The following is a 15,727-nucleotide window of genomic DNA, read 5'->3' on the forward strand; positions in this document are numbered from 1 at the left end:
CGTAAGTGGGGGGGGGGTAGTTTCCCTTTGGTCTCTTTTGACTCTTTAAAAGTTAACTAGAACTTTCAATGTCTAATCAAATGAGCCCTCTCTGGAGTTTATACGAGCATCCCTTCTATAAGAAACATATATGCTCCCACGGCATAGCTTACAACACCTGCCCACGGGTCCTGGGGGGTTGTGTTGACCCCGGAGTTTTGTTTTATGTTCTTTGAACTATTTTTAACAAAATGGCTATCTCAAATTTTGTATCAGATGTGTTTGAGAAAAAGGGTGTTGGAGGGGGGACTAGTTGCTCTTAATCATTTTGACTCTTAAAAAGGGCACTAGAACGTTCGATTTCCAATCAATTGAGCCCCCTCTAAAGTTTCTACGGCGACCCCTTCCATATCAAGTGCGTCTGGAAAAAAAAAATCAATGAACAAATAATCAAACTTTGGAGCCGTAGGCTATGGCCAACGCTATATCAAACTATATAATAATCAAACTATAGTATATATATATAATCAAACTAATAATCAACTATAGTATATAATAATCAACTATAGTATATATAATAATCAAACTATAGGCAACGCTATAGCGTTGCCTCTGACTGTAAGTAAGGAGCGACTCGGTACACTAGTGACCAAAACTGTAAAAAAACGGGATTTTGATATCAATAAGTATATCAAAACAATCAGCTTATTATGGTGCTTCCAAATACATAATACATCAAGTTTAGTGTTGCCCATCAGAAAATTTGCCTGATTTTCGAAAAAAGGGGGGTGGGGGCAACACCCTCTAAAGTTAAGGAATTTAATGAAAATCACACCGTCAGATTCAGCGGATCAGTAAATACTACTGCAGAAGTTTCAAGCTCCTATATAGTAATCTGTGGAATTTTGCTTTTTTTTTCCTCAACGAAGATCAAGGATGCGTGTCTATTTATTTATTTATTTTGTATCAGGGGTGATCGTATTGAATTATTAATCTTAGAATATCGGGAGAGGGTGCATTCTAACAGGAATTAAAAGTTCTAGTGCCCTTTTTAAGTGATCAAAAAGATTGGAGAGGAACTAGCCCCCCTCCCACGTCCCCTTTTCCCCAAAATTGTCTGATCAAAATTTTTGTATGGTCATTTTATTCAGTCTAGTGAACGATGCAATAACTATTTCTTTAGGGGTAACGCGACCACCCACAGCTCGTGGGGAGAGGCCTGTAAGTTATGAAATTTGACCATTGTATCCTTATAGTATTTGTTATTTGGAAGTATAGAGACATTTTTCGGCGGGGGATTTTTTGCTTTGGGTGAGTTTCTATGGGGAGAATTTTCTGTGGGGAGGTAAACTTCCCGGGGGGTGGTGAACTTTCCAGTGAAAGTTCTACAATAGGGGGACTTAACAAAATTACTTTATGAAATTCCTGTTATTTATCTTACTTTCTCTTTGCCGACTTAAATTTGCATGTGGATATGTTCTGTGGGAATTGTCCTGGGGCTGTTTTCAGCGTGTTTGGATTTCCAGGAAAATTTCCACAGAAGGGAAATTTCTAGAGTGATGAAGTATACTAAGGAGAATTTTCTGGCTAGATCGTCCGCAAGTAGTTTTGATGGGGGATTTTCAGCGAGGGTGGAACTGTCCGGAGGGAGTTTGACGGGAGGGGAGTGTATTTTACGTGGGAGCAAATTTCCCCGGAGTTTCTCGTAGGGGGGTATTTTTCATGGAGGGCGAGTTAGATTCAGTGGCGTTATTTGAAAAAGATCAGAAATTAAATAAAACAAAAAACAAGTTTTTTGAACTGACAGTAAGGAGCAACGTTAAAACTCAAAACCAGCAGAAATTATTCTGTACATGAAGTGGTTGCCCCCTCCTCGATACCTTGATCTTTAGTTTAAAGTTTGACTGTTTCTCCCAATTTTTTAAGAACGGCTCCTCAGACGCAAGGGCCGTTTAATTGAAATAGGAATCTTTTTCGAAAGTGCTAAACATTTTAGCGTGGAGATCATGGTATTAAGGAGGGAGGAGGAAAACGCCGTCATATACGGAATAATATCTGCTCGTTTTGAGTTTTAATGTTGCTCGTTATTTAAGTGAAAATTTTTTTTTGTATTTAACGCATTTAACTTGAGGATATAATTTTCTGATAATGCATTGCTTCTCAGTAGGCTCACGACACTTCGAGGTAACTTGATTTAAAATTTATATATTAGCCGATATAGTTGACGAGACACTCTAAAAAATGATTGGCATTCGACCGAGACTGGTGAGTCTGTCAATTGTTGCAACTAGGAGAGGGGGAGACCACCCCGGGTGGCACTCTTCGTGGGGTGGTGCATCATGACCCTAGAGGATTTATCAAACGAATGAATCCTTTGGGCGAGTGGAGGGGGAAAAACAAACAAAACAAGAGCCAAGAGCTCATATGGCACTTGTGACGAGGTTGGAAGAGCCAAGGTCCAAAACCATGATTTAAAATAAGAGCTCTGAGACACGAGGTCCTTCTAAATGTCAAATTTCATTAAGATCTGATAACCTGTTCGTAAGTTAAAAATACCTAATTTTTTCTAATTTTTCCGAATTAATCGTCCTTTCACCCCCCCCCCCCCCAGATGGTCGAATTGGGGAAGAGACTATTTATAATTTAGTCTGGTCCGGTCCCTGATACGCCTGCCAACTTTCAGCAATCGCTATAATGATCACGTATCTAGTTTCAGATCTTCTTCATGTAAGAATTGGGGTGGTCCGAGATTCAAACCTGAGACATCTCACACCCGAAGCGATAATCATACCCCTAGACCAGCAAGCCACACTTAAGAAGACCAATCATTTGTTTTATTGGCAAATAAAACAAATCTTCTTAGCTATTTCGTTCGCTCGCTCCCCCCAGATGGTTGAATCGGGGGAGAGACTATTTTTAATTTAACCTGGTCTGGTCCTTGATACACCTGTCAACTTTCATCGTCCTAGCTTATCTGGAAGTGCACGAACTATCAAAACCGGGACCGACAGACAGACAGACAGAAATTGCGATCGCTGTATGTCTCTTGGTAAATACCAAGTCCCATAATAAAAGAGACACCACATCTTCTTATTTTGAGCTTCTAACAATACAGCCGGGTTGTAAAAAGAATTACCCTTTTAAAGAATTGCAGAACCAATTTTTTGATAATATGACCAAGCATATATCGTTGGTGTGGCTAAAGGTAGGGGGATCTATCATCTAGGACATAACATCACCCCCTTGAGCCTCTAAAATGGGGCTATGGAGACGTGCACATAGGCTGTTAAAACTCATGCTCGAGTTACTTGGCAACATAGCAGTTTATCATTCAGTGTACAAACAAGGTTAGGGCTTTTTTGTCTTTTTTTTATTATTTGGTCCCCCGTTGCGCCACTCTTTTAATGATCTTTTACCTTTTTCCAAAACTCTTGTTTCAATATACTTCTGGGCGATTGCCCACTACCCCAGTGAATTTGGTAGAATTTTAGGATTTACCTTTTCATCTTTTACTCTTATTGTGAACTTCCCTAATATAGCTACAGCTTAGATTATGGTTAAAAATATCCCCCCCCCCCAAAAAAAAAAAGATTAATTGACGATGATCAATTTACGAGAATTAGTCATGTAATTGGTCACCAGAACCAATAATAACTACCAGGGTCGTATCCAGGATTTTTTTTGGGGGGAAGGGTACAAAAAAAGTTAAAAAACGCATCATATTCTTTGTAGGTTATTCATTATTGTTCGGTTTTTACGAGTTAGACAAACATTTCGGGAGTGGGAGCGGTTCACACCCCCTAGGCCCCCTGGATACCACCTTGATAACTACCATAATTACTATCAATATAATCCGTTTTTTTTTTGTCTATTGTCTTCTTTATTCTCGTCGTACCGTATTTTTTTGTATATTTTGTCTTTTAACGGGGAGTAGACTAACATCCCATACCCCTTGCGATTGCCCCGTACAGTTAAACCATAGCATTTCTGTTTTCCTGAAAAAGTTGTATTTTCGAGCTGTGATAGTTTTTGAACCCGTGGGGATATAGCGATCATTGAAGATGATCGTTCCTCAAGGTATAAGAAGCTTAGAGATTATTCAAGGACGTCAATTGAAAAAGGCTTGGAGGTGCAGTCCTATCAAAATGGTTAGCCCACTAGAATTGAAATCCTGAGAAAAGGGGTTCGAATTCTAGAGTCGCTGGTTTTGAACGGGTGTCAATGATGTTACTCTGTAAGCTCAGCCATAGTCGAACTAGACGTGGAGAAATCTGGGAAAAACACGGCGTGCGTCGGATGACTTGCCCCCAATCACGTATTGTACTCCCGACCGAAGGCAGTGAATCAGGAGATGCCCGACGCAGACCATTTGATCAGCATGCGAAAACGTTTTTTTTTGTTTAAGTGGGAATGTACTACTTAAAAAAATTAGATTTTTTATCCACAGTCATTAGTTTGTATAAACAGAAACCCTGGTCTATTATCACTTTGCTGTCTTTCTCAAAGGTGGTTTCTAGAGAGTTGCCCACCGGGAAAACTAAAACAAATAATCTTCTAGCGAGGAAGATTTCCAAACAAAATTAGGTGTCGAAAGTCTATTCTGGCTTAATAGGCACTAAGATAACAAACTAACAAATTCAACACACTTAAACGAGTAAGGTCAAATTGTTAGGGCATATCCACATTTAACATCTTGAGTAACTCTTTTCTGCGAGTTTGAACCTCCTTTGCCATGTGTTTTAGAGATTCACCGAGGGTGGGCCCTTGGGACCCGATCTCCTCCGAAATACCCTACTTTTCTTAATTTTTGGGCACTTATTATGTAAATTTATTAATATTCTAGTCAACTCTACTAAATATGACCATTAGCAGTGATTGGGCCTGTATGAAGGGAGGGGGTGACTGCTTTCTACCTCCAAAAATCTCGAGATTTAATACCTTCCATTGTTTGCTCTTTTTTTTCTTTTTTATGTAGATGAAGAATTTAGTTCAGATTAACGATTCTACGTTAAGAATATTGCTAAAAAGCCGCGAGTTGAAAGTATACTTGAACTCTCGTAACCAAGGCCATTCTTATGGCCAACCAAGGCCATTTTTATGCAGATGAAGAATTTAGTTCAGACGATTCTACGTTAAGAATATTACTAAAAAGCCGCGAGTTGAAAGTACATTCTTGAACCCTCGTAACCAAGGACATATTTTGGGAGGGGGGCCATTTTTATGGCCAACCAAGGCCATTTTTATGCAGATGAAGAATTTAGTTCAGATTAACGATTCTACGTTAAGAACATTACTAAAAAGCTGCGAGTTGAAAGTATATTCTTGAACCCTCGTAACCAAGGCCATATTTTGGGGGGCCATTTTTATGGCCAACCAAGGCCATTTTTATGCAGATGAAGAATTTAGTTCAGATTAACGATTCTACGTTAATGATATTGCTAAAAAGCCGCGAGTTGAAAGTATATTCTTGAACCCTCGTAACCAAGGTCATATTTTGATATGGCGTTGGGAGTCCATTTTTATTGTCTCATTCATCCTGTTTCAAACCTTTTAGAATGTGCCCCTGAAAAGAAATTACCGCTCATTAAGTTGTAATTTACTGAAAATGAATTACCACTTACTTGCTTAATTTAGATTATCCTAATTTATCGAATTATTTTTCTACACCTGAAATGGCTAAGATTTAATCACAGTTAGAATGGGAACATTGTCTTAGTTCAGAAAGAAACGGGGGGGGGGGGCTTTGGAATAAGACAGAATATCACAGACATCAACTCATGTAAAAAGTGTATTTTTGCGTGACTTGAGCCATAACTTGACATTACATAAGCCATGTTATCTCATTAGCAGGCATACATAGGAGGGGTCCTTTGGGCGTGTACGAATAGTAAGGAAGTAGCGACTCTGCCCAATAGTAACCGAAACTACAGAAAAATGAATATTGATTACAATATTCATTAGGCTTAATCTTACTCATCAAAAGCTACAAGCCTGAGAAAAAATGCCCGATTTTCGGAAAAAGGCGAAAACCCCCTAAGAGTCAAGTGATCTTAATGCAAATACCTCCATCAGTCTCAGCATATCAGAGAACACTACTGCAGGGGATACAAGTTTCTATCTACAAAATTTTGTATTTTTTGCCAGAAGAAAGATGACAGATGCGTGTTTATTTTATGTATTTGTTTTTTTCGCAAAGGTGATCATATCATACCGTAGGTCCTAGAAGATCGGGAAAGGGATCATATGAGTGGCGGAAATTAAAGTTCCTGTGGTTTTCTTAGTGACCAAAAAGATTGGAGGGCAACTAGTCTCCCCTCCACGCCCCTTTTCCCCACGGATATCTGATTAAAATTATGATATACCCATTTGGTTCAGGCTGAAGGGCCATAGTTGAAGGGCCCAATAAGTATAACTCTGGGGATGATATGACCCCCCCCCCCCCCCACAGTCCCTGTGGAAAGGGCTGTAAGGTATGTAATTTGCCGATTTTTTTGTATATAGTATTTGTTACTGAGAAATATCCGATATTTTTTGGAGGGGAGATTTTCCATGAGGAGAATTTTTCCCTGGGGAGGAATGCTTCTGTGGAGAATTTTCATGGAAAACTTTATACAGGGGGTGGAGGGATTTCCTAGCCTGATTTGAAAAATGGTCAGAAATTAAATTTTCAGGTGAACGTAAGGAGCAACGTTAAGACTTTGAACAAACATAAATTATTCCGTATAGAAGGGGGCTGTCCCTTCCCCATTCCCTGCTCCCGAAATGCAAGGGCCATTGAGTTTTAATGAGAAATATTTTTAAAGAACACACAATTCTAATTTAAGAGCGAGGGATGAGGAGGGGACAGCCCCCTCACGTACGGAATGATTTCTGTTTTCTTAAGTTTTAATGTTGCTCCTTGCTTTTAGTTGGATTTCAAATTCGATGTAATTCTAAATTACATCGTTAGTAGGATTTTGTTTTCTATTTGAGTTTCCGAGACATGCTTTATTAAGATCCCTCTAATATTATCATACATCCCAACTTTTGGCTCGTTTCTGGATTGCCTTCAACAACTGACAAATTCCAGAGACCTCCCTTCAGGGTGGATTAGAGGGACTGACGTTCTCTGAATATAGAAGAAACCTCTGAAGAAATAAAAATTCTTAATTCGTAACCATTCGTTTTCTAGAAAGAATTTCTATCATGATATTTAATTTTCTATTTTCATTGTGTTCTGTTTCATTAAAAAAAATCGACTATATAAATAAAAATATGGTACTAACTACGCCGTACCCGGAGAGGGGGGCTAAGGTTTTGAACCCTCCCCTCCCTAAATATTTGTTTGACTCGTAAAGACGTAACAAAAATGCATGTAAACAAATTTTTGATGTGTTATTAAAGTAATTGTTTTATTTTATTATTTATTAAAAGTTTTTATTTATTATAATTCCCAGGTACGCACGTTGTGGTTGGGCGAGGGTGGTATGGTTTCCTATCAAGGAATAATTGTCTACATCCCGCTGCAATTCTAGTTGTAATTAAAATGAAATGAAAATATACAAAGATAATAGAAGTTGAAAAAACTTATTTGTAAGGGGTTTAGTGTAACTAGAGATGTAGGAGAGGAAACACATTAAATCCTATTTTAATACTTAGATTAAATAACTAGCCAATAGGAAAATGTTTGACACCCAACTCTAAAAATCTTTGACCTTACTAAATAAAGGTCAACATGAAATGAACTGAAGTCCACCTGTGCCAACAGCTGCACCATGGCGGTGCAGGAAGCAAGATACGACTTTGGTGTTAAGAATTGATGTTAGAATTGAATTGATGATGACGAATTGATGATGTTTTATCCAGGATTTTGTTTTTGGGGAGGGGTAAAAAAAGATTTTTTATGGGGGGGTGTGCAAAAAAACATTAAAAAACGCTTCAAAAAATTGTTTATATTCATTTTTGTTACGTTTTTATGAGTCGGAAAAAAATTCGTGGGGATACAGACCCCCTACCCCCCTCTGGATACTGCCTTTGTGTTTGGCCTTTAGCCTTGATCTCAAGAGCTGTTTTAGTGCTTTTTAATTGTTTAATAAGTGCTCCGGGGAAAATCTGAAAGCGACCATGAAAGCAAAAAGTATTCACGATGTGTAAATATTGACTGTTATTAAAAGTACTTCTTGGAACTTGTAATTTTATAGTTGCCTCCTAAAAACGAAGCTTCGAAAAGTGCTTTAGAGTTAAATTGTCCTTTGTGATAAGCGTCCTCTTTTAGAATTCGTTTAATTATTGATGCAGCATACTTGAAACGATGTGAAAAGTTGGTGTTTTCAAAGGTTAAGAATTTCTGCAGAGGAGTTGTCTAAGGATTGTTTTAGGCACTCATTTGAATGACAAAGCTTACTTAAATTTAAAACTGTAAAATTTCAAAATTAAAAGTAAAAAGAGTGACGATGAGTAGTTTTTAAGCCAGAATCTATGCGTCTGACTTGAGTTGCCGTTATCTGTAGCTTCAATGTAGTTTTCTCACTGTTTTTGGACCAAGAGGCCAATTTGGAACCAAAAGTATCAAAATCTGTTTTAGGGTAATTATTTTAGAGCTTTTAAGGGGGATTTCTTTGGAAAAGTCTTTTTTAAGGGGATCGCCCCAGCATTTCCCTTTATGTGCTGGGAACCATATGAAAAAAATCTTTTCTATTGAATAATTAATAAGAAGGAAACACCCCATAATACCCAGAAACAGTCACCCAATATCACCCATACTGCAGGCTTAGTTGAAAAATGTTTATTGTAAAGCAGGGAAATTATATATTATTAGATATTTATTAGTTATATTTATTTGTAGATGTAGTAATAGTTTTAGGTTGAACTTTTAAGATTGTTTGATCTACAGCAAATTATTTTTTTTATCAGCGCTAATTGTGTGTAAAAACATGTTTAAAATGGTAAATCACAACATCTTAGAATTTCCATGAAACTAATAAAAATTATCCACTAATTCTCGAGAAAATACAAAAAAGCTAGTGACTTTAGTCTCAAGAATAAAAAAATAAAAGTATTTGATTAATTATGTTCAATTCCCATGTACAATATAGTACAATAGAGTATAATTATTCTATAAAATATTAATATAATAAACTATTTATTCCCCTTAAAATAAAATATAAATAGCTTAATATAAAAATTTCTGTACTTTCATAATGTGTTTCATTAATTTTGAATATACTGGAAAATTTTAAAAACAACAAAATATGCTTTTTTAAAAGGTTTACAAAATGGTGCCAGCGGCTTTAGTGGGGGAGAATGCGTCTACATTTTTCCATTTTATTCCTCAAAACGTCCAGAAATGGTCACCTTGAGTAGTTCAAAAAATGTTGTTATGTTTTTTTTTGTTTTTTTTTTGTGCAACACTACTTATCTTACTCAAGAATTAAATTAAAACTTAATTAAATTGAAACTTAAAATGTTCCAAATTAAAAATAGAGATTTGCAATCATTTTGCTTGTCTTCAGTGCATGAAAGTTAGTTATGGCGAAGAGACATTTTTGCTATGGGCGAAGCCATTTGGGCTTAAGCAACTTTTTTTTAAGTGAAGATAAAAGTTTATTTTCAACTCTTCACCAAGGATTTTGTAATTTGACAAAATCCATTTGACAAAGTTTTGAAAAATACATTTTGCTTCCCCTCTCCCTAATTTTTTTTGATTGAAGCGTCTGCTTTTGACGCATTATTTGTCAGCCTGTTTGACGAGTTAGCCTTTATGCGAAAAATAGGAAAATTGACTTGGGTCATTTTGTGCCATATCCCTTCGCGTTTAAATGTAATGAAAAAACTGTTGAAAGGAGAGATGGTGGCTGGTTGAAAATATTGGCGCATAACACTTTTGGGGAGTTTATAAAAACAGAGTAATGTGTTGCAACTGTGTTTTAGAAAATTAGGGTGGGGGACCTGTCAGAGTTATAACACTGCTTGCCTTTTGATGTTGTCACGTATAATTCGCTGTGTCTTTCCGGCTTAACTAATTCGTCGTATTCATTTTTGTTACGTTTTTACGAGTCGGACAAAATTCGTGGGGATTAAGACCCCCTACCCCCCTCGGATACTGCCTTTGTGTTTGGCTTTTAGCCTTGATCTCGAGAGCTGTTTTAGTGCTTTTTAATTGTTTAATAAGTGCTCCAGGGAAAATCTGAAAGTGACCATGAAAGCGAAAACTATTCACGGCTAATTGTTTTTCCGGCTAATTCGTCGTATAGTCCATAGACGGATGTTTTGCGTTAATTAGCCGTTCTAAAGTCAAACTTAGTTAAATCATGTGAGCTTCTTTATACTTTGTCAGAGGAAATTGGAAAGGATATTTCCTTTTTGAGGAAACATTGAAAAGGACTATTCATTTTATTCCACAGCGTCTCTTTTATTTCTTTTTATTGTGCTTCTGTAGTGTTTTTTTTTAGGTGTATGCGCTGCTGTGAGAGCCGTATATACCTAGTCGGATGACGTTTTAGCTCTGCTTTTGAATTCCTAAAACATTTTTTTTTTAGTTTATGTGCCACTATGAGAGACGTTAGCACCTAGTGGTATAACGTCTTATGCTTCTACTACTATAAACAACTCACAGCAGCACCAAGCCGCCTGAGGCCAACAGCTGCGCACGCTTGTCTTCCATCCCAATCTATTTAAAGCCTCCCTCTTCATTCTCTCCCAGGAAGTTTCCATTATCCTTAAATCTTTCTTTAAGACATCCTCTCACCCCAACTGCGAAAGACTTGCTTTCCGTTTAGCCCTAGACGGTTGGCCGAAAAGGACAATCTTCGGCTATCTGTCATTCTTCATCCGCAGAACGTGCCCAAGCCATCTCAACCTTTCTCTCACTGTTGCCGTAGAAAGCGGACCACAGTTTTCGTATAACCTACTGTTTGAAATACAGTAGGATACACAGTAAGAATACACTGTCATTCTTCACCCGCAGAACGTGCCCAAGCCATCTCAACCTTTCTGTCACTGTAGCCCTAGAAAGCTTCATTGAACCACCCTTTTTGTACAACCTACTGTTTGAAATACGGTCAGTCAGTCCGGTAGGTAGCCAAAACAATCCGTTGGCAATTTCCCTGTAAAACATGTATCAAATCTTCATCCGCTTTTTGGAGCGTCCATGCTTCAGAACCATAGTTGTCCACTGCCATCGCTGTAGCATCGCTGTTTTGTTTTGACTTTTTAAAATGTTTTTTTAGCTGTATACGCCTGTAAGAGGGCCGTAAGTACAGATTGTTGCAAAATTATTTTTTTGCTGCATATGCTGGTATGAGAGCAGATTGTTAGTGCTATGACATATTCGCTGAGAGCCGTAAGTACATAGTGGTATAACCTTTTAGTTTTGCTTTGACTTTCTAAAACGTTTTAACTTCGTAAACTGTTTTTTTTTTTGCTGTAAATGTCGCTATGAGAGCCATAAATTCGTAGTGGGATAACGTTTTAGTTTTTTTTTTACTTTCTAAAGTGTTTCGAATTTCTTAAAACTTTCTTTTTTAGCTGTAAGTGCCGCTATGAGAGCTGTAAGTTCCTAGTGGGATAACGACTATGGCCCGCCGTGGTGACGGTGGGAAGTGTTTCAACATTTCAGTTGTTGGCCTTTCTGGCACAGAAAGGGACAAGGGCCAGCTTGGTGTTGGTAAATCATGCCTCTGTAATCGTTTTGTCAGGCCGAAAGCTGATGATTATTTTACGGAGCACATCTCCGTTTTAAGTCAAGTAAGTATAAAATAGTATGATAGTATAGTGTATATTAGTATATTAGTAGCATAATTGTATAAAAATATAATATATAACAGTATAATAATAGTATAATATATAATAGTATAATGTAACAGTAGTATAAAAATTATAAAAATATAATATATAACAGTATAATATGTAATAGTTTAATGATATTATAATATAATAGTTGTATAATAGTATAATACATAATAGTATTATATAATAGTCTAATATTATAGTATAATAGTATAAAAACATAATATATACTAATATAATATGTAATAGTATAAAAATAGTATAATATCAAAAAATTAGTGGTAACGAACTGTAGTAAGGAGCGACCCGGCTAAGTAGTAACCGAAACTCTAAAAAACGGAATTTTTATACCAATAGTTACATCAAAAGAATAATATTTTAATGCTGATTTCAAATATATAAAGTTTCATCAAGTTTGGTCTTACCCATCAAAAGTTTCGAGCCTGAGGAAATTTGCCTTATTTTAGAAAATAGGGGGAAAAACCCCTTAAAGTCATAGAATCTTAACAAAAATCACACCATCAGATTCAGCGTATCAGAGAACCCTACTGTTATAGTTTCAAGCTCCTATCTACAAAAATGTGGAATTTTGTATTTTTGCCAGAAGACAGATCACGGATGCGTGTTTATTTGTTTGTTTTTTTTCCCTGGGGTGATCGTATCGACCCAGTGGTCCTAGAATGTTGCGAGAGGGCTCATTCTAATGAAAATTGAAAGTTCAGGTGCTCTTTTTAAGTGACCAAAATATTGGAGGGCACGTAGGCCCACTCCCACGCACATTTTTTCCCCAAAGTCACCGGATCAAAATTTTGAGATAGCCATTCTGTTCAGCTTAGTCGAAAACCTAATAACTATGTCTTTGGGGACGAATTAATCCCTCACAGTCCCCGGGGGAGGGGCTGCAAGTTACGAACTTTGACCATTGTTTCTTATAGTAATGGTTATTATGAAGTGTATAGATGTTTTCAGGAGACTTTTTCGCGTTGGGGTGGGAGTGGGTCGGGGGAGGGGGTTGCGTGGGAGGATCGTTTCATGGAGGAAGTTATCATGAGAGAAGGGAATTTCCATTCCCTTTCCATTCCTCAAGGGGGCGCTGGATTTTCTAACATTATTAAAAAAAAAACAATGAGAAAATAAATATTTTTTTTTCACCTGGAAGTAATGGGTAGCATTAAAACTTAAAACGAACATAAAATATTACGTGTATAAGGGGGTTCGTCCCTTCCACAAGAACTTGCTCTTTACGCTAAAGTATTTTTAGTAATTTCAACTATTTATTCTACTGCCTTTGTGATTCAGGGGTCATTCTTAAAGATTTGGGATAAAATTCAAGCTTTAGTGTAAAGAGCGAGGTATTGACGAGGGGGCAAACCCTCTCATATACGTAATAAGAATCCACAAATATGGAAGTTAGTTACTTGTAAGGTACGTATGTTTATTACTAACAAAATCGTTCGTAAAAAAAAACAAAAAAAATGTAGTTGCATTTTTAAGTAATCAAAAATTGGAGGGCAACTAGGGCTCCTCACCCACCCCCCTTTTTTTATCAAAATCATCTGATCAAAACTATGAGAAAGCCGTTTAGAAAAAAAACTAATATTCAAATTTTGTTTTAATTATTCATGTGTGCCGAGCCAAAATCAAAACATGCATTAATTCAAAAACGTTCAGAAATTAAATAAAAAAACATGTTTTTTTAACTGCAAGTACAGAGCGACATTAAAACTCAAAACGAACAGAAATTGCTCCGGATATGAAAGGGGTTGTCCCCTCCGCAACGCCTCGCTCTTTACGCTAAAGTTTTTTTTATTGTTTTAAAAAGTAGAGTTGTGACAGTCAAACGAAATGCTTTTCTCTACAAAATACAATTTACAAAATACATAAGTAAATATGACAATGACATAATAAAAGCTTCAAAAAAACAGAGGTAAAGACAACTATAGTGCATACAAGACATACAGTCGATATATATATATATATATATATATATATATATATATATATATATATATATATATATATATATATATATATATATATATATATATATATATATATATATATACATATATATATATATATATATATATATATATATATATATATATATATATATATATATATATATATATATATATATATATATATATATATATATATATATACTAGCTGTTGGGGTGGCGCTTCGCGCCACCCCAACACCTAGTTGGTGGGGCGCTTCGCGCCCCCCCAAGCCCCCCCGCGCGCGTAAGTCGTTACGCGCCATATTAGTTATGCGCCATTGTAGTTGTGTCCCTGTGTCCCACCTGTGAATATAGATAGATTTATATATGTGTTTCAAACTACGCAAAAATTGCGAATAAACAACATTCTTGGCTTTCCCATTGTCTGTGCATATGCAAAGCCGTATGTACTAATAATGACGTCATATACAAACGCTCTTTTTACAAACAAACAAACATGCATCCACATAACTCGTTTTTATATAGATAGATACAATACAAATTAACTGCGTAAAACTTGCGAATAAACAACATTCTTCGCTGTCCAATTGTCGCTGCATATAAATACATTGTCAGGTTTACCGACCCTCGAACATGCAACGTACAATTGTCCATGGGAAAAACAATCAGGATTAAGATCTATACCACATTTTTCTAATGATTGACCTTGAGCTTTGTTAATGGTGATTGCAAATACTAATCGAATTGGGAATTGCAATCTTTTAAATTGAAAAAGCAGATCCGTTGGAATCATGGGAATGCGAGGAATAAGAACAGCCTTACCCTCATAAGGCCCTGTCAAGATTGTGGCCTCTATTAGGTTTTCCATTGTTTTTTTTTACGGCAAGTCGCGTGCCATTGCAAAGCTTTGGTGGGTTGATATTTCTTAAAAGTATTATTGGTACGCCTATTTTTAGTTGTAGCACGTGTGGTGGAAACCCTGAAGGATCTATGGAATTTAAAAATTCAGATGGATAATTAACCGCTTCATTTGGTTCCAAAACTGTGTCGACTGACTTGTAAAGGACTGCCTGGTCTCGAATCTTGTTCAAAACAATATTGTTGATTTCGTGGACGTCTATATTTTTGGGTGCGAGAATCGCTCTTTCACTTAGCCATTTATTATTTTTATAATTTTTTAGAATATTCGGAAATACTTTTTCAATCAATTCATTTTTGGACGTCACTAAATTACAGAAATCAGCAGGTAGTTGTATACGTCCTGAAATTGAGTCTACTGTTTGACCAGAGTCATCGTTTTGCAATCGGACACGCATATTTGTAGTTAATTTTAATATTTTTACGTGTGCCTATAAATTAGAATTTTTTAGGCAAGCATTCATTTCGTCTGCAGGAGTTAAACTACGTAAAAATTGCGAATATACAACATTCTTGGCTTTCCCATTGTATCTGCATATACAAAGCCGTATGTACTAATAATGACATCATATGCAAACGCTCTTTTTACAAACAAACAAACATGCATACATACAACTCGTTTTTATATAGATAGATAGATAGATAGATAGATAAAATACAAATTAACTGCGTAAAACTTGCGAATATACAACATTTTTCGCTGTCCAATTGTCGCTGCATATAAATAGATTGTCAGGTTTACCGACCCTCGAACATGCAACGTACAATTGTCAATGGGAAAAACAATCAGTATTAAGATCTATACCACATTTTTCTAATGATTGACCTTGAGCTTTGTTAATGGTGATTGCAAATGCTAATCGAATTGGGAATTGCAATCTTTTAAATTGAAAAGGCAGATCCGTTGGAATCTTGGGAATGCGAGGAATAAGAACAGCCTCACCCTCAAAAGGCCCTGTCAAGATTGTGGCCTCTATTAGGTTTTCCATTGTTTTTTTTTACGGCAGGTCGAGTGCCATAGCAAAGCTTTGGTGGGTTTATATTTCTTAAAAGTATTATTGGTAGGCCTATTTTTAGTTGTAGCACGTGTGGTGGAAACC

The 15,727-nt window shown here is 36.5% G+C and overlaps 1 protein-coding gene across 1 annotated transcript in view; it reads left to right on the top strand.

Annotated features, from left to right (window-relative positions):
• The window catches only part of LOC136040798 (rho GTPase-activating protein 190-like), a gene marked incomplete at its 3' end in the record, with an annotated part of 203,100 nt that overhangs the window by 20,890 nt on the left and 166,483 nt on the right, over nt 1-15,727 (top strand). Inside the window, 1 exon segment of the mRNA XM_065725127.1 lies at nt 11,485-11,703. Coding sequence (XP_065581199.1) covers nt 11,533-11,703 — 171 coding nt within the window.

This window comes from Artemia franciscana, chromosome 21 (genome assembly GCF_032884065.1).
Source record: "Artemia franciscana chromosome 21, ASM3288406v1, whole genome shotgun sequence".
In the NCBI taxonomy this organism is placed as follows: domain Eukaryota; kingdom Metazoa; phylum Arthropoda; class Branchiopoda; order Anostraca; family Artemiidae; genus Artemia; species Artemia franciscana.